This window comes from Bos taurus, chromosome 7 (genome assembly GCF_002263795.3).
Source record: "Bos taurus isolate L1 Dominette 01449 registration number 42190680 breed Hereford chromosome 7, ARS-UCD2.0, whole genome shotgun sequence".
In the NCBI taxonomy this organism is placed as follows: domain Eukaryota; kingdom Metazoa; phylum Chordata; class Mammalia; order Artiodactyla; family Bovidae; genus Bos; species Bos taurus.
Genome location: NC_037334.1, coordinates 31,845,384 through 31,867,482, shown reverse-complemented (window position 1 = coordinate 31,867,482; position 22,099 = coordinate 31,845,384). Strand labels below are relative to the sequence as shown.

Sequence of the window (22,099 nt, the reverse complement as noted above, 5' to 3'; positions counted from 1 at the left end):
GAAAGACTGGATACATATATTGGAAAGTTATCAACTTTTATGCTAATATTTCTGAAACTCATATATACAGTTCTAGTAGCTTTGGTAAACGCACGGTGATCTACACTTCAATGAGATTGGAAAAGATTAGTTTCAACATGGTTGAGAGGCTCATTATTTCAGAATTACAGGATTTAGTTTACATTATCAATGTTATTTTACATCATAAATCATATAGAAAATTCTAAATGTATTTGAATATAGACCATTTTTCTAGCTAGACCTAATGCTGTGAAATATTGTGTAGAACATTACTCGGGAAATGTTTCAAAAGAAAGGTGAAACATTGGGGGCAGATGATATTCCTCAAAGAGTAAACATACACCAAAAAAGGAGAAAAAAAAACCAAGAATATAATGTTTCAAAACATAACCATTATTAAAATTTATGTAAATTTATTATGAAATAAACTGTATTAGCAACAAAGGTAATAGATACTCAAAACTCAACCTTTTCTATTTTTTTAAATTACATCATGCTATTATTTATGTTTTTTATCTTCTGTTTGACCTGTATGGTGGACAGTGAAGATTTTAAAAGAGAATTAAAATGTTTTAATTTATAAGGTAATACATAGTTTGTATGGAAACACACCTACTCCTTTTAAAAAGATACATATTAAATACAGTAGAGTACTTACCTACCAGGGTAGAGGGTGGAAATAGGAGTGGAAGCTGAAACTCCAATACTTTGGCCACCTGATGCGAAGAGCTGACTCATTTGAAAAGATCCTGATGCTGGAAAAGATTGAGGGCAGGAGGAGAAGGGGATGACAGAGGTTGAGATGGTTGGATGGCATCACCGACTCGATGGACATGGGTTTGGGTAGACTCCGGGAGTTGGTGATGGACAGGCAGGACTGGTGTGCTGCCGTTCATGGGGTCGCAAAGAGTTGAACACGACTGAACTGAAAGGAAATACATAACTCAAATAAGAAAGAAATTTTGTCCTGACTAATGATGAAAATGTATACAAACTGAGGAATATGACTAACCCATTTCTAAGATGACCCCAATTTCTGAGGGGAAAATTGTGTTAGAGTTAAGTAGTGCAGAAATAGGAGAGTGAAAAAGCTGGCTTGAAACTCAACATTAAAAAAACTAAAACCATGCCATCCAGTCCCATCACTTTGTGGCAAATACTACAGATCGGGAAGAAGTGGAAGCAGTGACAAATTTTTATTTTCTTGGGCTCCAAAATCACTGTGGACAGTGACTGCAGCCATGAAATTAAAAGATGCTTGCTCCTTGGAAAGAAAGCTATGACAAACCTAGACAGCGTATTCAAAAGTAGAAACATACACATTACATATAAAATAGATAGCCAATGGGAATTTGCTGTATGATGCAAGGAGCTCAAACTTGGTGCTCTGTGACAACCTAGGGTGGGAGGTGGGAGGGAGGTTCAAGAGAGAGGGTATATATGTATACCTATGGCTGATTCATGTTGACGTATGGCAAAACCCAACACAATCTTGTAAAGCAATTATCCTCCAATTAAAAATAAATAAAATGTTTTAACAAGAAACAAAAAAAGCAGAGAGTCATTTTGCCAACGAAGGTTAGTATACTTAAAGTTATGGTTTTTCCAGTAGTCATGTACAGATGTGAGAGTTGGGCCATAAAGAGGGCTGAATGCTGAAGAATTGATGCTTTTTAATTGTGGTGCTGGAGAAGCCTCTTGGGAATCTCTCAGAGAGCAGGGAGATCAAACCAGTCAATCCTAAAGGATTGGAATATTCATTGGAAGTACTGATGCTGAGGTTGAAGCTCCCATACTTCGTCCACCTGATGCAACAGACGACTCACTGGAAAAGACCCTGATACTGGGAAAGATTGGGGGCAGGAGGAAAAGGATGTGACAGAGGATGAGATGGTTGGATGGCATCACTGACTCAACAGACCTGAGTTTGAGCAAACTCCAGGAGATAGTGAAGGACAGGGAAGTCTGGTGTGCTGCAGGCCACGGGATTGCAAAGAGTTGGACACAACTTAGTGACTGAACAACAACAAAATACATGATTTGACAAACTCCTGAAAAGCATTTTCTGCCCCTTACTGGTCATGGAAACATTTTCCCTGCAAAAAGTTGTTGAGATGCTTGAAGAAGTGGTAGTCAGTTGGTGAGAGGACAGTCCTGAGAATCTGGTGGATGAGGCAAAACTTTGAAGCCAAATTCATTAAACTTTTGAAGAGCTGATTGTGCAATGTGTGGGTGGGTGTTGACATGAAGAACTGTTCCCTTTCTGTTTACCAATGTGTTGAAGTTTTCAGTGCATCTCATCCTTCTGCTGAGCATACTTCTCAGATATAATGGTTTTGCCAGCATTCAGAAAGCTGTAGTGGATCAGACCAGCAGCAGACCACCAAACAGTTACCATGACCTTCTTTGGGGGCAAGCTTGGCTTTGGGAAGTGCTTTGGAACTTCTCATTCCAACCACTGAGCTGAGCTGGTCATCACTGGTTGTTGTATATAATCCACTTTTCATCTCATGTCACAATCCAATCTAGGAAATCGTTCATTGTTGTTGCGTAGAGTAAGAGAAGATGACACTTCAAAATAACAATTTTTTTGATTTGTGGTCAGGTCATGAGGCACCCACTTACCAGCTTTTTCACATTTCCAATTTACTTCAAATGCCAAATGACCTTAAAGGTCGACATTGAGTTCTTCAGCAACATCTGGTGTAGTTTAAGAGAATCAGCTTCGATAATGGCTCTCAATTATTGTCACCTTCCGAGGGCCAGCCTCTATGCTCCTCATCTTCAAACCCTTTGTTTCCTTTGCAGAACTTCTTGAACCATCACTGCACTGTACATTCATTAGTATTTCCCGGGCCAAGTGCTTTCTTGATGTACAAGTTGTCTCTGCTGCTTTATGATCCACTTTGAACTTAAGTAAGAAAATTGTTCAAATTTGCTTTTTGTCTAACATCATTACCATAGTCTAAAACAAACAGCAAGAAATAAGTCATTAGTAAAAAAACATAAAGTAAGAAATGCACATTAAAGTGATGTATAACATAACCACATTTATTTAGAATGTATTTCAACATAAAATGGCAAATTTCAACAACATAAAAATCACAATTATTTTTGCACCAAACACTTTGCCAACAAAGGTCCGTCTAGTCAAGGCTATGGTTTTTCCTGTGGTCATGTATGGATGTGAGAGTTGGACTGTGAAGAAGGCTGAGCGCCAAAGAATTGATGCTTTTGAACTGTGGTGTTGGAGAAGAGAAGACTCTTGAGAGTCCCTTGGACTGCAAGGAGATCCAACCAGTCCATTCTGAAGGAGATCAACCCTGGGGTTTCTTTAGAAGGAATAATGCTAAAGCTGAAACTCCAGTACTTTGGCCACCTCATGCGAAGAGTTGACTCACTGGAAAAGACTCTGATGCTGGGAGGGATTGGGGGCAGGAGGAGAAGGGGACGACAGAGGATGAGATGGCTGGATGGCACCACTGACTCGATGGATGTGAGTCTGAGTGAACTCCGGGAGTTGGTGATGGACAGGGAGGCCTGGCGTGCTGCGATTCATGGGGTCGCAAAGAGTCAGACACGACTGAGCGACTGAACTGAACTGAACATATTTTAAAAATTTAAAAAGTTTTAATTTCTATGTCTGCCCAATAATGTTTTTGGAAACTTTAATACTTTCTAAACTTAAATTAAATTATTATAGATTTTCTTGCATAATCTTTGAGCCTATCTTGGGCTAATTGGTAATAATTAAAATAAATCATATATGTGTTGATTTATAGTTTATAAAATACCTTAGCTCATTCATTAATTGCTAAAAAAATCAATAAACAATTAGGTGAATGGGAAAGAATAGCAGTCATAAATTATTAATGTAATTTATACATTCATATACAGTTGTTGTAAAACTGCCACCATCAATTTTATGTCAAGATACTTGGATTGCCCTCTTATTACCTCTTTGATCTCAGGCATATTTCTTATTCATTAGACATGCACTCTTCATATGTACCAAGCCTATCTTCCAAAGTCACTGTCAAGATCAATTTGGATAATGGAAACTAATAGCAGATTAAATTATTGAGAGGTAAATATTCAACTCTAGATTGTGTTTTCATTTAAACAACAATCTTGTGAGGGTGATTATCATTCCCATTTTTATAAATAAAGAAATCTTGTCACAGAGAGCTGATATAATTTGCCCAAGGGCATATAGCTACTAAGACAGAATTAGAATTTGATATCAGTCTGATTCCACAGCCAAAGCTCTTAGACAAAGTGCTAAACTGCTAAACTCCATCCCTTCAGATTTTGTAAAACTTGACTACATAATATTAACTAGCTATTTTAAAATTTTCTAAGACCTAAAATTCCTACAACAGAAACTTTTCTTTAAATTTTCCAGAGATATAAAGTAACAAATCTAACCAAAATATTCCATAAACATTGACATGCAATTTAGGGGAAAAAAAAATCTGTTAGACTGGAGGATTGACTTAGTAAATAAATATATTAGTCTAGTGACTTGCCAACTACTTGTCTCTTCAGTATGTTATGTATATAAAACATTGAATCAAATACATCCATTAGTGGCTCAATTTGAGGATTTATTATTGCCTGGTAATTCACTTCAAATTAAAAATTGATACCAGAGCATTAAAAATATAAAATCTGAGGCATCCATCTCTTTTCCTTTTAAGTCAAAAATGCTATCATCATAAGCCATTTATTCAGATGGCTTTCTTTAAGATGTCAAATTTCTATTGTAATGTGAAATTTGGAGAACAACACTGCCATCCAGGGGATAGAGGATTGAAAGTGCAGAGCCAGAATAACTGAGAAACTTAATGCAGTGGTTCTTAACCTGGGATTGAAATACTCGGTTGTGTTGGAATCTGTGGTGAGGTGAATTAATAATAATAGTTCAAGTACTAAAGATTGTAAACAACATGCTTTCAAAAACTGACAGGTATTTCAATATTAAGTTCTCTTTATCCACTTATTCAAGTGAGAGAAAGGTGTAGCATTTCTCTCTACTTTTTTATACACCATAGCTGTCTTTTCTAAAAAAAAAAAAGAAAAAAAAAGTATTGAGGCATAATTGACATACAAAAAGCTGTAAATAATTAATATATACAACTTGATGACTTTGGAGAGACGTATATACTGTGAAACCATCAACACAATCTATGCCATTAAAATATCCATCACCTCCAATAGTTTCCTCCTGTCCTTTTTATTATTGTTCTGATGATAAAAACACTAAAATGTTTTCAAGATTCATCCTCTTGGCAAATTTTAAACATACAATAATGTATTGTTAACTGTAAGAACTATGCTGTATAGTAAATCAGTTCAGTTCAGTCGCTCAGTCGTGTCCGACTCTTTGTGACCCAATGAATTGCCCCACACCAGGCCTCCCTGTCCATCACCAACTCCCGGAGTTCACTCAAACTTACGTCCATCGAGTCGATGATGCCATCCAGCCATCTCATCCTCTGTCGTCCCCTTTTCCTCCTGCCCTGAATCCCTCCCAGCATCAGAGTCTTTTCCAATGAGTCAACTCTTCACATGAGGTGGCCAAAGTACTGGAGTTTCAGCTTTAGCATCATCCATGCTAACTGCTAAGTCACTTCAATCGTGTCCGACTCTGTGAGACCCCATAGACGGCAGCCCATCAGGCTCCCCAATCCCTGGGATTCTCTAGGCAAGAACCCTGGAGTGGGTTGCCATTTCCTTCTCCAATGCATGAAAGTGAAAAGTGAAAGTGAAGTCGCTCAGTCACGTCCAACCCTCAGCGACCCCATGGACTGCAGCCCTCCAGGCTCCTCCGTCCATGGGATTTTCCAGGCAAGAATACTGGAGTGGGGTGCCATTGCCTTCTCCAAGCATCATACATAGTACCTATTTATTTTGTATAACTAAAACTTTGTGCCTTTTGACTAATACTTTCCCACTTTTCCCTCCCTCCAGCCTCTGGCAATCATGATTCTATTCCGCTTCTATGAGTCTGACAGTTTTAGATTCCTGATGTAAGTAGTATTACGTAGTGTTAACTTCCAGATATTCAAGCCGTGTTTAGAAAAGGCAGAGGAAGCAGAGATTAAATTGCCAACATCCCTTGGATCATAGAAAAAGCAAGAGAGTTCCAGAAAAACATCTACTTCTACTTTATTTATTATGCCAAAGCCTTTGACAGTGTGGATCACAACAAACTGTGGAAAATTCTTCAAGAGATGGGAATACCAGATCACCCTGCCTGCCTCCTGAGAAATCTGTATGCAGATCAAGAAGCAACAATTAGAACTAGACATGTAACAATAGACTGATTCCAAATCGGGAAAGGAGTACATCAAGGCTGTATATTGTCACCCTGCTTACTTAACTTATATGCAGAGTACATCATGAGAAACGCTGGGCTGGATTAAGCACAAGCTGGAATCAAGATTGCCGGGAGAAATACAATAACTTCAGATACACAAATGACATCACCCTTATGGCAGAAAGTGAAGAAGAACAACTAAAAAGCCTCTTGATGAAAATGAAAAAGGAGAGTGAAAACCTCGCTTAAAATTCAACATTCAAAAAACTAAGATCGTGGCATCTGGTCCCATCAGTTTATGGCAAATAGATGGGGAAACAATGAAAACAGTGAGAGAGTTTATTTTGGGAGGCTCTAAAATCACTGCAGATGGTGATTGCAGCCATGAAATTAAAAGACGCTTACTCCTTGGAAGGAAAGTTATGACCAACCTAGACAGCATATTAAAAAGCAGAGACATTACTTTGCTGACAAAGGTCCATCTGGTCAAAGTTATGGTTTTTCCAGTTGTCATGTATGGATGTGAGAGCTGGACTACAAAGAAAGCTGAGTACCAAAGAATTGATGCTTTTGAACTGTGGTGTTGCAGAAGACTCGAGAGTCCCTTGGACTGCAAGGAGATCCAACCAGTCCATCCTAAAGGAGATCAGTCCTGAATATTTATTGGAAGGACTGATGTTAAGGTAAAACTCCAATACTTTGACCACCTGATCCAAAGAACTGACTCCTTAGAAAAGACCCTGATTCTGGGAAAGACTGAAGGCAGGAGGAGAAGGAGCTGACAGAGGATGAGTTGGTTGGATGGCGTCACCAACTCAATGGACATGAGTTTGAGCAAGCTCCCGGACTTGGTGATGGACAGGGAAGCCTGGTGTGCTGCAGTCCATTGGGTCACAAAGAGTCGGACATGATTGAGTGGCTAAACTGAAATTATGTAGTATTTGTCTTTCTGTGTCTGGCTTATTTCACTTAGTATGATGTCTTCCAGGTTCAACCATGTTATTACAAATGGCAGAATTTCCTTCTTTTTAAAACTTGAGTAATATCTTTGTGCTTGTGTGAATCGCATTTTCATTTTCCAGTAATCCACTGATGAACATTTAAGTTGCTTCCTTGTCTTGGCTACTGTGAATAATGCTGCAGTAAACATTGGCTGCCTCAATTTACATTCCCACAATGTGTAAGGGTTCCTTTTTCTACACATTAGTACCAATATTTGTTATGTTCTGTTTTTTGTTTATAGAAATCCTAACAGATGCAAGGTGATATCTCACTGTGATTTGGATTTGTGTTTCCGGGATGACTATTGATGTTAAACATATTTTCACATACATGCTGGTTATCTGTATGTCTTTTTTGGAGACATGTCTATACAGGTCCTTTGCCCATTTTTTTTTTTTTTAAACTTGGGCTGTTTTCCTTTTGGTATTGAGTCGTATAACTTTCAAATATTAACCCTTTATCAGATGTATGGTCTGAAATTTTCCCATTTTGTGAGTTACAATGGCACCCCACTCCAGTACTGTTGCTTGGAAAATCCCATGGACGGAGGAGCCTGTTAGGCTGCAATCCATGGGGTCGCTAAGAGTCGGACACGACTGAGCGACTTCACTTTCACTTTTCACTTTCATGCATTGGAGAAGGAAATGGCAACCCACTCCAGTGTTCTTGCCTGGAGAATCCCAGGGACAGGAGAGCCTGGTGGGCTGCCATCTATGGGGTTGCACAGAGTCAGACACAACTGAAGTGACTTAGCATGTTAATTTTGATGATTTCCTTTGTTTTGCAGCTTTTCAGTTTGCTGTAATACTACTTATCAACACTTCCCTGAACTTTTAGGTGATATATCCAATATCATTACCAAGGCCAGTGTCAAGAAGCTTTTTCCTTATGTTTTGTTGGTTTAAGGACTTTTGTGGTTTAAGGTCTTTTTTGCAGGTAGATATAGTTTTCACAACACCATTTATTGTGAGAGTTTTAAAAGAGTCTTTCTTTTTTAAATCTTTTCCCCAGTGTATATTCTTGGCATCTTTGTAAAAAAAATCAATCGACTCTATGTGTGGGCTTATCCCTGGAATATTTATTCTGTTCCGTGTGTGAGTGTGTGCGTGCCTGCTTTTACCATACTGTTTCCATACTGTTGTGATTACTGTAGCTTTGTAGTACATTTTGAAAAGGATGGGTGATGCCTCCAGGTTTATTATTCTTGCTCAAAATTGTTTTGGTTATTTAGGGTCTTTAATAATTCCATATGCATTTTAGGATTGTTTTTTCTATTTAAAAGCATTGAATTTGCTTTGGGTAGTATGGGCATTTTAACAATATTTATTTTTCCAGTCCATAGACACAGGATCGTCTTTTCATTTATTTGCCCTGCTTTAATTTCTTTCATCAGTGTTTTATAGTTTTTAGTGTACAAGTTTCACACCGCCTTGATTACATTTATTTTAAATATCTTATTCTTTCTTCTGCTATTTTAAATGGGATTGTTTTCTTAATTTGCTTTTGGGATAGAACATTGTTAAGTGTACAGAAACACAATTTTTATTTGTTGATTTTTATCCTGAAACTTTACAGAATGTGTATATTATTAGTCCACTTTTTATGTGTGTGGAATTTTCAAGGTTTCTACACATAAGATCATGTCATCTGCAAACAGAAATCATTCTACTTCTTCTTTTTTAATTTTGGTGCCCTTTATTTCCTTTTCTTGCCAAATTGTTCTGGCTAGGATTTCCAGTATTGTGTTGCATAGGAATAGTGGGAGTGAGCATCCTTGTCTCATTCCTGACATCAGACGAAAAGTTTTCAACCATTCAGCTGTTAGCTTTGGGCTTGTTACACATGGATTTTATTATGCTGAGGTACATTTCTGCTATACCCAATTTGTTGAGAGTTTTTATCATGAAAAGACGTTGAATTTCTCATTTTATTAATATATTGTTTTCTTGATGATATTTCGTTTTATGTGTCTGCTCTCTTTTAGCTCACTGAGGTTAATATAAGATGATTATTTTGAATTCTCTGTCAGGAAAATTGCTAGTCACCATTTCCTTAGGGTCGGTTACTTGATCTTTATTTTGCTTCTTTGGTGGTATCATGTTTCCTTGATTTCCATTATCATAGTAGCCTTGCATTGTCCTCTAATAGACTTTCCAATCTGGCTTCACAGGAAAGTCATTTACCAGGCAAACTGCCCAGAGATCCTGGGTGAGCCTACTGGCAGGGTCCACAGGAAGGATGGCTGGTGAGGGCTGTGCATGAGACACAGATGAGCAGGCTTACTGCTAGGGTCCACATACAGGCAGGCCTGATGCTAAGGTCCACACCTATACTTTTCCAAAGGCCACAATAAAATTAGAACATATGTGGGGGAAATGCTTTAAAGGGAAAAACACACTGTATGATCAAAACAAAAGAAATTGAAAAAGCATTTTCTTTTTTCATCAACCACTTCTACATATCAAAAAAAAAAAAAGGCTAGACAAATACAAGAAAACTACCTGAGTTTTATTAAACTATTCACTACAACAAACACAAAATGTCACTTCAAATGGTAAAATATTAAAGCTATTCCCATTAAAATCAGGAATGATGTAGAATATATTAGAAGTTTTAGCAAATGTAAGAAAAGAAATTTCTGTTGTTTAAGTCACCCAGTCTGTGCTATTTTGTTGTAGCCTGAGTAGACAAATACAGTGGAATCTGATAAAGTCTTAAGAAACTTCAAGTTAGAAAACTTGAGTCCCCATTGTATACGTTTGGGAATCCTTACTTCCATTAAATGGAACACTGTAATAAAGACAAAAGAGGTCTCATACCAGTTGCTTTTAATGGTAATACTATTGCTGTTTCATATCTCTGACAGCATTTAACTGATCCAGCTCAGTTCTTCAAAAATAAAACAAGTAGGTACTGCTTTCTACAGAAACATGTAGCCTGATTAACATAAATATTAATACATTATTAGAGGAAATATTCATTACTAGAATCACCTTTGTAAAGAATCAAAAATTTTGAGATTGCAGCATCAAAAGACAGAGCTGGATAGATAAGGAAGTGATACAGCAAGGACAATGAAAAACTACTAGTCACTTTAAAAATGATATCTAAGTTTACTGAGAGCTTATCACATAAAATTAGCCATGTGGTGCTAGCCATGAAATTAAAAGATGCTTACTCCTTGAAAGAAAAGTTATGACCAACCTAGACAGCATATTAAAAAGCAGAGACATTACTTTGCCAACAAAGGTCCATCTAGTCAAGGCTATGGTTTTTCTAGTAGTCATGTATGGATGTGAGAGTTGGACTATAAAGAAAGCTGAGTGCAAAAGAATTGATGCTTTTGAACTGTGGTGTTGGAGAAGACTCTTGAGAGTCCCTTGGACTTGCAAGGAGATCCAACTAGTCCATCCTAAAGGAAATCAGTCCAGAATGTTCACTGGAAAGACTGATGCTGAAGCTGAAACTCCAATACTTTGGCCACCTGATGTGAAGAACTGACTCATTTGAGAAGACCGTGATGCTGGGAAAGATTGAGGGTGGGAGAAGGGGATGACAGAGGATGAGATGGTTGGATGGCATCACCAGCTCAATGGAAATGAGTTTTAGTAAACCCCGGGCATTGGTGATGGACAGGGAGGCCTGCTGTACTGAAGTCCATTGGGTCACAAAAAGTCGGACATGACTGAGTGAATTAAACTGAATTGATCACATAAAAGAATAAACAGTACATAAAAAATTTCAAAATAAAAGTAGAAAACTGTAAATAAAAATAATTTTAAAGCATTATGGAATCATACTAAAAACACATTTTTCCTGAATTAGAAGACAGATTTCCCATAAGCTCTACATTTATCTTTAAAACATCCTTTCCTATATATTTTATGCCTGAAGTGCCTACTCCCCAACTGGGGTGAAAAGCCCCTTCACTCCAGGAGATCAGTTTTGATAAGAAGAACTAGCTGAATATGAAGATAACTACAATTTCAGCATATGATTTATGAATACAAAAACTACCTTTACACAACACTAGTCAAACAGAAAGCCAGGGTTAATCCAACTGTGCCCAAATCATACATTAAAGAATACCAATCCAAAGACAAGACTAAGTTGTAAACTGAATACAGACTCAGGAGTCAAGAGCATAGACTCTACACAGCACCCTCTTCTTGGGCAGAACCTCAGAAGGGGGCCTGGTTTAAATTTTCTTTCATTACAGTTTTGAAATTCTTAATAAGTTTGAGAATTTGAGTTTTGTTAAGTGAAATCCAGTGGGACAATGGAACATATGTCAAGAGTTTAGTCTCAGATCAGTGTGGTCTTTCCTATCACATACTCCCATTCGGATTCTCTGGCTTCCTACTTCCCAGTCTCTGCCTGGCAATTGCTGCCATCTTGGTCCAGTACAGGAACCCCTCCCTGGGTCCTCAAACATGGGTTCCAGGCACCTGTGAAGGTGTGCACTAGCCCCAAGGCATCCCTGTTGCTTGAAGAAGCACCACATTAAACACCAAATAAAAAGCACATGACAGGTCAAAAGACACCACAGAAGAAAAGAAACTTTCCCCCACTTTTTGAATTGGGCCAGGGGCGGGGAACGGGGTTGGGGAGTGGTGTCCTGCATTTTCATTTTGCCCTGGGCCCCTCAAATTATGTCACCAGCCCTGAGGTCCTGTAGCAGTGGTGGGCTCCAGCTGGGCAACTCTTGGTAAGACACTTGGTTCCTCAAAAGTTAGTTTCCAAATCTGTAGAATAAGAATAATAGTTCCTATCTCTTTAGATTTGACTATTTTAGAGATAATACACGTACTGGACCCCTTATAAAGCTCAATACCACCAGGCGTTAACTATTAATAATGTTATTTAATTCCGACTCACTCCTTGGTTCTCTGCATGCACATTATACTTCAAAACAGCCATTTTCACAAGCAGCAGCAACTGTACATCCTGGTTTTGCTTATATGTTCTCTATATAAATTTAAACCTTTCAGTGTGCAGAAAAATATGACCATGCCTATACCGTGAGGATAGGAAAAAAGGTGAATCTAACAAAGGTGCTTGTCAAAAACGCAGAAATCTTCACAGAAGCTAGGTAAAAATTCGGGGCAAAACTGGTCGCTCAAGTGATCCTTTCATAAAGGTTTTCATTCCCATTGAGACAAGAAAAACAAGGTCCTTACAAAGCTGGAACCATTCTGCAAAGGAATATAAGAAAATCAGCATCTTGAAAAACTTCTGAAGAAGGCAATTACTTGCGGAACACCCTCTCAGCCACCGGCCTGCCTGGTTTCCATAGGAACACGCAAATCCGGTACGGCGCACTCTACGCAGGAAGTTGTTCTTCGTCACTTCCGCTCCTCCCCTCAAAGTCAGTATACCTTTTACTTACGCGTCTGCTTGAGCAGAAGGCGGATGCATTTTGGGCCACTGAGGCCGCCGTTGGGGGCGTGAGGACGCATCCGCGTTCCGGCAGCTACAGTTCACATGCGGCAGCAGCGGATCTTCTGCTAAGAGCTACCATGGCCGAGCCGGAGACTTTGAACCTCAATAATGAGGTGAGCACGGAGGTCTGGAAACGTGTGGGGCTGATCTTTGGGGGCCTCAGGACGGCTTTTCTGCGTCTTTTGGAAGGGTCTGGGACGAAGCGGGAAGTGCGCCTGATGGCTCAGGCGGATTTTCCGAAACTCTGAGAACTGACAGCTGTAACTCCCCACCCGTACTCTTCCACCTCCTGGTTTCTAGGTGACTGAAATGTCTTTGGCTGTCGGTTGTCTTGAATTTTTTTCCATGGACCTTGGGAAGATCATTTAATTTCTCTATTCAGTAACCGTCTGTAAAAGGAAGCTCATGGTAGTACTTTCCTTGAGAGGTTGAGAGCGGTGGCTTTTCCTAGGAAATTGCTCGTCTTGAATGAGACCGTATCATTTATAAGGATGAATGCTTCCTCAGTACCTCATTTCTTCCTTCAGCTTTTGTTCCATTTCTCTGCTACCATTTGCAGCAAAATTTTAATACTTGCTGCCCCCAAGTTTTCATCTCAACTCTCTTAAATCCAGTCTTATCAGACATTTGCCCTCATCACCTCCACCCTTACGGGTTAATTTTACTAGCTTACCGTTTCTGTCATTATCCCCTTTCTGGTTTCTGGTTCTATTCAGGAAATTCAAAAGTCATCGAAGAATTGAAGTAGGCTGGAAAGCGGGGGTCAGTTAAGACTTTACAGCTCCAGCAAAGGAAGTTCTTCGTATTTATTCAGTGGTTATGTGTCTGCTCTTTAGACATACTTTCTGTTTTTAACCAACCTGTTTTCAGGTAGGAAAGGGTAATCAGCATCCATCAATGATACAGAATACTCACAGGAAAAAAAAAAAGATACTTAGTGCAGAAAAGTTTCCAAAGAAAGCAAAATGAAATGAGTGATATTTGGTCTTGATCTTTAAGGATCTTACACAAGATTGCATTTAGTGATTCAATGAAGGGGAAAGAAGGCATTCTAGCCAGAGGGACACATAGGCGAAGAAAGGATGTTTTTGGTGTTAAAAGAAAAAAAGGTAATATAAATATGGCAATGGTTGAGAATTATGTTTTTATATAAAGCATATTAAATTCTCTAAAAGTATCGGGGAGTGGGGGAAGTGGAAGTGGGAAACACCTTGAGTTATACAGGAGTAAAGAACACTCTACTCATGAGAACTTGTGAGATGAAGTAGGAAATAAAGCTAGTGTATTACTGTCTTCAGTTCAGTTGTTCAGTCGTGTCAGACTCTGCAACCCCATGGACTGAAGCATGCCAGGCTTCCCTGTCCATCACCAACTCCTGGAGTTGACTCAAATTCATGTCCATTGAGTCGGTGATGCCATCCAACCCTATCATTCTCTGTCCTCACCTTCTCCTCCCGCTTTCAGTCTTTGCCAGCATTGGTCTTTTCAGATGAGTCAGTTCTTCACATTAGGTGGCCTAAGCATTTGGAGTTTCAGCATAGCATCAGTCCTTCCAATGAATATTCAGGACTGATTTCCTTTAGGATGGACTGGTTGGACCTTGAAGTCCAGGGGACTTTCAAGAGTCTTCTCCAGCACCACAGTTCAAAAGCATCAATTCTTCAGTGATCAGCTGTCTTTATAGTCCAACTCTCACATCCATACATGACCACTGGAAAAAACATAGCTTTGACTGGATGGACCTTTGTTGGCAAAGTAATATCTCTGCTTTTTAATATGCTGTCTAGCTTGGTCATAACTTTTCTTCCAGGGAGTAAGCGTCTTTTAATTTCATGGCTGCAGTAACCATCTGCAGTGATTTTGGAGCCCCCCAAAATAAAGTCAGCCACTATTGCCATTGTTTCCCCATCTATTTGTTATGAAGTGATGAGACCAGATGCCATGATCTTCGTTTTCTGAATGTTGAGCTTTAAGCCAACTTTTTCTCTCTGCTCTTTCACTTTCATCAAAAGGCTCTTTAGTTCTTCACTTTCTGCCACAAGGGTGGTGTCATCTGCATATCCGAGGTTGTTGATATTTCTCCTGGCAATCTTGATTCCAGGTTGTGCTTCTCCCCGCCCAGTGTTTCTCATGATGTACTCTGCATATAAGTTAAATAAGCAGGGTGACAATATACAGCCTTGACATACCCCTTTCCTTATTTGGAACTAGTTTGTTCCATGTCCGGTTCTAACTGTTGCTTCCTGAGCTCCAGATTTCTCAGGAGGCAGATCAGGTGGTCCAGTATTGCCCTCTCTTGAAGAATTTTCCACAGTTTGTTGTGATCCACACAGTCAAAGGCTTTGGTGTAGTTAATAAAGCAGAAGTAGATGTTTTTCTGGAACTCTCTTGCTTTTTCTGTGATCCAGCAGATGTTGTCAATTTGATCTCTGGTTCCTCTCCCTAAATCCAGCTTGAACATCTGGAAGTTCAGGGTTCATGTACTGTTGAAGCCTGGCTTGGAGAATTTTAAGCATTACTTTGCTAGCATGTGGGATGACTACAATTGTGCAGTAGTTTGAGCGTTGCCTTTCTTTGGGATTGGAATGAAAACTGACCTTTTCCAGTCCTGTGGCCACTGCTGAGTTTTCTAAATTTGCTGGCCTATTGAGTGCAGCACTTACACAGCTTCATCTTTTAGGATTTGAAATAGCTCAACTGGAATTCTATCACTTCCACTAGCTTTGTTCGTAGTGAGGCTTCCTAAGGCCCACGTTACTGTCTTACTGCCAGGTTAATAAGTCTGCATTTCACTTGACAGTAGACAACAGGGTATATTGAAGAGAACTCTTGAAGGTATTTGGTTTATATTAATAACCATACATTAATCTCGTGCTAATTACAGAAAGCATTTGGTGGTCTTTTTTCCTGTTAGATTACAGGTGAGATATAAAAGCCCGTAATCTGAGTGATGTCCTTGGAAATTCACTGCAAATACTAGTGAGTTTCCTGTTCGATTTTGAAATTACTCTGAAGAGTGGTGACAGTCATTTACTTTACTCTTCACTTAAAGGTTCTTTCTTTTTCCTTTTAGCTACTTTCCAGCCCTCTTCAGAACAGTTAAAATTTGACCTTTAGGATGTCGTCACCAATTCATCTCGGTATGAGCTAGGTGTCCATTCTTTATGCAACCAGGATGCTCTCTACCCTGAAAGCATTTGTTTACCTGTTTCTCTCTTTTTGTGTGTGGGTCTATCACCTGCGCCATGTGTGGTATATGAATGTTTGCTGGATAAGTGAATGAACTAATCAAATTAGTAAGTTTATACATCCCATACTGAAGTAAATCTTATATGTTATAATATGAAAGTAGGGGAAAAAAGACAAAGTGGTGATGGTGGAAGAAGAGTGTTATAATTTAAAATTAATAGGACAATGACTACAAAGGGAAAAACATATTGCTTACATAAAAATTCAAAAACCCAGGGGGAAGAAATGAGACAACCAGTTAGAAGAAAAATACAGTAGATACGACAGATAAATGGCTAATGTCATTACTATAAAATAGCTTAATGGAAACGAAGAGAAATAATCTCATAGGAAATTGGTTAAATGAATTAAGTTCTTTAAGGAAGAAATATATATATATGAAAAAGAGTTCAAATTCACTGTTTTCTTTCATGTCTTTCCATTACATTTTCCCCCTTTAAAAAAAATTTGTTTATTTTGAATTGGAGGAGAATTGCTTTTCAGTGTTGTATTGGTTTCTGCCATACAACAACTCGAATCAGCCCCCTCCTTCTTGAGCCTCCCTCCCACCCCCATCCCACCCCTGTAGGTTTTCCTTCATCCTCACTATCCAAATCCAAGCTATATCTCCCAGCAGAACTACTGTCATTGCCTCCCAACTACTTGACCCATCTTCTAATCTCATCTCTGTAGTACAGATGAAGCGTGATCTTAAAAACATGCATAATCATGTGTTTTCTTGCTTAAAACTGATGTGGTGGCTTCCTGTTGCTTTTGGTCAAGACCAATCTAAAGAAGGCCAATCTCTCCACTATTACACCACACCCCTCACCTGCCTCAGGCACTGTACTTAAGCCACACTGGCTTTCCTCCTTGTCAGTCATAGCCCTACCATGTGCATAGATGGTATTCCTTTTATCCATAGCTCCTTTTCCTCTCAGTACATTCTATACTTTTTTGTTGCTTTATCAGGGAAATGGTTCTTGACTTCCATTTGCTCCTTTTGTGAGCTTTTGTAGCACTATTTACTTCATTTTAGCATTTGTAAGAATTGCTTAATATGAGGGGCATGTGAACATGAGAGATTTCTTATGCCCTCTACCTGACTAAATTTTTGCTCACCATCATATCCGCAGTGCCTGTGTGTTGACTGAGTAACTTGAGACATCGTTTTTTTGATCCTTGATAACTGAATAATTAGCTCTCCTATAACTGAGATTCAGGAAGATTTCAGGGATCATATAACTGCCTGAAATTATGTGCAATTTGTTGTGCTTATTATGCCTGTCTCTGGGGGGCAGAGGTTATAGTCTTTTCTTTTAAAAACTTATATGGCCAGCTAATTTACAGTATATTTAATTTCCCAGAATGTCTTTTGTAAAAATAAAAGCCTGACTGCAGACACAACTATTATATTATGCGAACTTTCAATGTGTTCAGCCCTAATTCTTTTTTTTTTCCCCAGTTGTTTTCCAAGGCTGACAGCTAACAGTTACAGAACACTTCCTGACTCTAGGTTCTTAAAATACATGTAGTCTTCTGAAAGAATATAAGCTCCTACCTTTACTTTTTAAAAAAATAAAATAATCACTTTTTACTTAATCTTATGATTATTTGTTGCATATTTTATCTTCAAAAGTACTCATGTGGACTTTGAAGAGAGAATATTTAACTGATTTATTATAGTAGCTTCCCTAATCTCTAACATAGTTCCTTGTGTATGGGTAATAATAGGTACTATATACTTACTGGGCAGATAAAAGTATGAATAGCTCAACTTGAATCACTTAATGTTCAAATGAGGGGGAGAAATCTTCTAAGTGTAAACTTCTTTCTCCCTTACCATTAGAACCAGAAAAGGGATGTATAATTGAAAACAATAGTGCCAAGGCATTTACTGGATAAAGAATTTGCGAATCTAGAGCTGGATTTTCTCTAGTCATCTGTTTCTTTAGGCTGCAATGATATATAAAAATGAGAATTAGAAAGTGAAACATTCTAATATGGTAAAGTACTTTAATTCCATAGGAGGACCAAGGGCTTCTATATGAAACTGACATTATTTTATTCTTGATAGCAGATTATCAAGGAGTCTATTTAAAAATTGCTTTCCATGTCCTTTAAGATAGTAGAAACTAAAATGACAGAGAACAAGCTGATTTGCAAAGGCTTATTGTCAAAAACTAATTTTGTATATGTTTTTGAAGTTGCAAAGCTCCAGTTTCATAATTAAATATGTGATAACTTTTTAAATAATTCTTTACTGAAATACTAAACTAGGTTCAGTATAAGAGAATCATTTTCTGTTCAGTTCTTTAACAGTTCTAGGAAATTAGGCTAGGTGGCAGCATATACTCAGTCATGATTAAGTTGTAGACAATCACCAAGCACGCTAGAATTTTTAAATTGTTGCTCATCAGAAATAAAAGATATAATTCAGTAATAAGATATCATCCAATTGGTCAAATTAGAAGTCCTCTGTATAAAACTGTAGTTAATGTTATTAACTATGAAATAGTGTAAATGTATGGAAAAATGATACAAAAAATATCCTTGTAATCTACTTCCTATATTTAGCAAATATCAGTATGTTGTCATATCATAATGCTTGATTCCACCTACCTTCCTTTCCACATTAGAAGTAAACATTACTTATTCTCTGTGTTTTCTCATATGTATTTTATAGTTTTTGTAACATATACCCATATACATAACCAGTGTATAGTATTACACTTTACATGTGTGATATCATACTGTATAAATGCAGTTACCATACTATGCATTATTCTAAAAGTTACTTTTTCACCTAACAGTGTTTTCAGAGTTTATCCATAATACATATAGATCCCTCCGTTGATCTAAAATAGTACATTGCTTATGCTTTGTTTATATCCGATATTTTCTCTCTTATGCAACATTTTGTAAGAATGCCACATTGAGTAGTCTTGTGTGTAGCCTTCTTCTGTAGCTGGAGGTATGTCTTCTGGACAGATTCCTGGAAGTGGGATTTTGTTAGATATTGCCAGTTTCCCCCAGGAGTATACCAATTTGCATTCCGACCAGCAGTGCATGAGTGCCTGCTCAAAGTCTCACAAGCAGAATGTGTTATATTCTTTTGTATTTGCTAGTCTGACAGGTGAAAAATGAAAGTGAAAGTTGCTGAGTCGTGTCTGACTCTTTGTGACGACGTGGAGTATACAATCCGTGGAATTCTCCAGGTCAGAATACTGAAATGGGTAGCCTTTCCTTTCTCCAGGGAATCTTCCCAACCCAGGGATTGAACCCAGGTCTCCCGCATTGCTGGTGAATTCTTACTAGCTGAGCCATAAGGGAAGCCCAAGAATACTGGAGTGGGTAGCCTATCCCTTCTGCAGCAGATCTTCCTGACCCAGGAATTGAACCAGGGTCTCCTGCATCGCAGGTGGATTCTTTACCAACTGAGCTATTGGGGAAGCCCTAAGTAATGAGTAAAAAGAAGTTTTAATGTGTCTTACAAAACAGAGGAATACTCAGATTTTTCTTGGCACTGCAAGCTTCTCCACACCAGCTGGAACTTTGAATAATTGTTTTCTAATAACCATGTGTTTGTGTTATAAATTAATTCATATATTATGTAAACAAAGCATAAGCAGTGTACTATATTTTAGATCAATGCAAGACATCTATATGTATTATGGATAAACTTTGAAAATAGTGTTAGGTGAAAAAGTAACTTGTAGAATGATACATATTATGATACTGCATTTATACAGTATGATATGTGGTTCCCTGGTGGCTCAGACAGATAAGCGTCTGCCTTCAACGAGGGAGACCTGGGTTTGATCCCTGGGTCAGGAAGATCCCCTTGAGAAGGAAATGGCAACCCACTCCAGTACTCTTGCCTGGAAAATCCCATGGACAGAGGAGCCTGGTAGGCTACAGCCCATGGGGGAGACAGTCCATGGGGTTGCAAAGAGTCAGACAGGACTGAGTGACTTCACTAATTCATATATGTAGCAAAGTTACTACATTACCAAAAGAGGTTGGCTAATTGACAGACTAGCAGATAGCCAACTAGGCATAATTTCAAAGTAACATTTACATTTACCACAGCAAGGGTTTTAGTTGCATGATTCAGTGTTGGGCTGTGATAAGATCTGTCCCCATAATTGAGTTATTCCTGTCTAAATTGGAGTTCCCAAGGCTCTGAGCTGGGGAACTTTTCTCTGGAATCTTCTTGATTCAGATACTGCCAGCTTTTGCTCTTTGTGGTTCCCTTTCCTGTGTTTATATTGAGTCTTGCCCATATGTTCACTTGGTCTTTCTCCGAGCAAGTATATTAGCTTTTCATTTAATTATCATAATTTTTCTACTATCTTCATAAGAGTTGATCCAGGTTTACATTACTGTGTTCAGGTTTCACCGGGTTAACTGAGGGCATCTCTGTGCCCAGGTTCTAGGTGATACCTCACTGTGAGTGCGTGTGTTTTGTGTGGATGTGGATGTTTGTGTCTTAACTCTTCTTCTTGTGCCCTTGCAGTTACTGAATGCATTCTTTTGCAGCTTAGAAGCACTCAGTGTGGCCTTACCAGTCCTGGTAATGATGCACTGCAGAGTTTTGTCCTTCAGTTTTTGACTTCACACTCTTCTACTTCTTTTTCATTGTGTCTCTTTCCTGTCAGCACATTTCATTATTATTCCTGTTTTGTTCTTTCTCACTTTATTTCTCTTTCCTTCTTTTCCTCCCAAACAGTGTTATACTCTTTTCACATTTGTAACAATCACAGTTATGTTTGCTTTTGGTTAAAGAATTCACCAAAGTGTGTTGCCCTTAAGCAGTTCATTGGCCTTCTGACAGTACTGGGTGTCTAAGGACTGTTTGTTGATGTCTGGGATATCTGTCAACCAGCTTCATAATTCCTGGGTGACAAATGAATTGGCAGCCTTTTAAATTCTAAGTAAAGGGCTACTGGTAGCTGTTTGTCAGTTGTGCAAAAATAAATTTAAATGCTTGGAGAAAGCTAAGTGTTTGAGACAAATAGTATGAGGGAAATAAAAGTAATAATTCCATTTTTATATGAAGTGAATATATGTATTTTTTTAGTATACTAAACTTACCAAATAACTGAAAATTTTAATAGGCTAAAAAAGCATTTTTTGGCATCGGCATGAAACTAAGCACATGAAGCATTCCCTTTGCTTTTCAGAATTCCCTTATGCAGTAATGACAAACATAGTGCTTCTTAAATTGGATTTTTAAAATTGGAGTCTAGCTTTCCCATGATTGGAATGTAACTGAGGACCAGTTCTGCTTCCTGCAGTTTATTAGTTAAGTTTGGTTAACAGCAGTTAGCAAATGGATAATCTTCTCCTGCACCTGCAGGGTACAGCGGTTGGAAACATTTGTTAATATATTTTAATGCATAATTTATCACTTGCTATTCATTTTGTGAATGACCTGACTTTCAGAAGTGGATCATAATCCACTATTAGGCTGCTTATGAAATGTAGCAGTTCATTTTGCACTTAAACCTCATCTCAGTGGCTTTTTGTTTATGCAAGTATGTTGTTTTTTTTTTTTTCCTAAATAGATCTAACTTTGAAACAAATTCTAAAGAGGTTAATATAGACAGTGGAAATCTGATTATATTCTGTTAAAATATTACTGTTTAGAAACAGTGAATGATCACTGGGAGCACTGCTCCTTTTCTGTTCATTTACTTAACAAATATTTATTGAACATGTGTTGTGTCATCTGCTATGCTCACTGTTAAGATACAATGTTGAATAAAACCAGATATTTTACTTTCATGGAATTTATAGCCTAGTGGGAGAAAGACACATTAAGCATTATCAGATTAAAAGTAAAATATTAAAATAAGGGTCAAGATAATTCTATAAGCACTTTTTGACCCTCTGAGGGAGGCCAGGAGACACTTTAGTGAGAAATGACAATTAGGCCAAATCAGATAAGATGTTAACAAGCTAACATGAGGAGAAAGAGTACTCCTAACAGAGAAGACGGCAGATGTAAAGATTGGTGGTAGTTGTAAGCATGGTGAGAATGGACTAAAAGATGGTGCTTGTGGCCATCCTAAGAACAGT

At 38.2% G+C, this 22,099-nt stretch overlaps 1 protein-coding gene and 1 long non-coding RNA gene across 2 annotated transcripts in view; one reads left to right on the top strand and one right to left on the bottom strand.

The window, feature by feature from the left end:
- Window positions 1–3,630, bottom strand: part of LOC101907246 (uncharacterized) — a 92,127-nt gene extending 88,497 nt beyond the window's left edge. Inside the window, exon 1 of the long non-coding RNA XR_003035569.2 lies at window positions 680–3,630. This is a non-coding gene — a long non-coding RNA (uncharacterized lncRNA). The remainder of the gene's footprint in view (window positions 1–679) is intronic.
- A 9,190-nt stretch (window positions 3,631–12,820) lies between these two features.
- Window positions 12,821–22,099, top strand: part of SRFBP1 (serum response factor binding protein 1) — a 61,477-nt gene continuing 52,198 nt past the window's right edge. Inside the window, 1 exon segment of the mRNA NM_001105449.2 lies at window positions 12,821–12,900. Coding sequence (NP_001098919.1) covers window positions 12,865–12,900 — 36 coding nt within the window. The 5' untranslated portion in view covers window positions 12,821–12,864.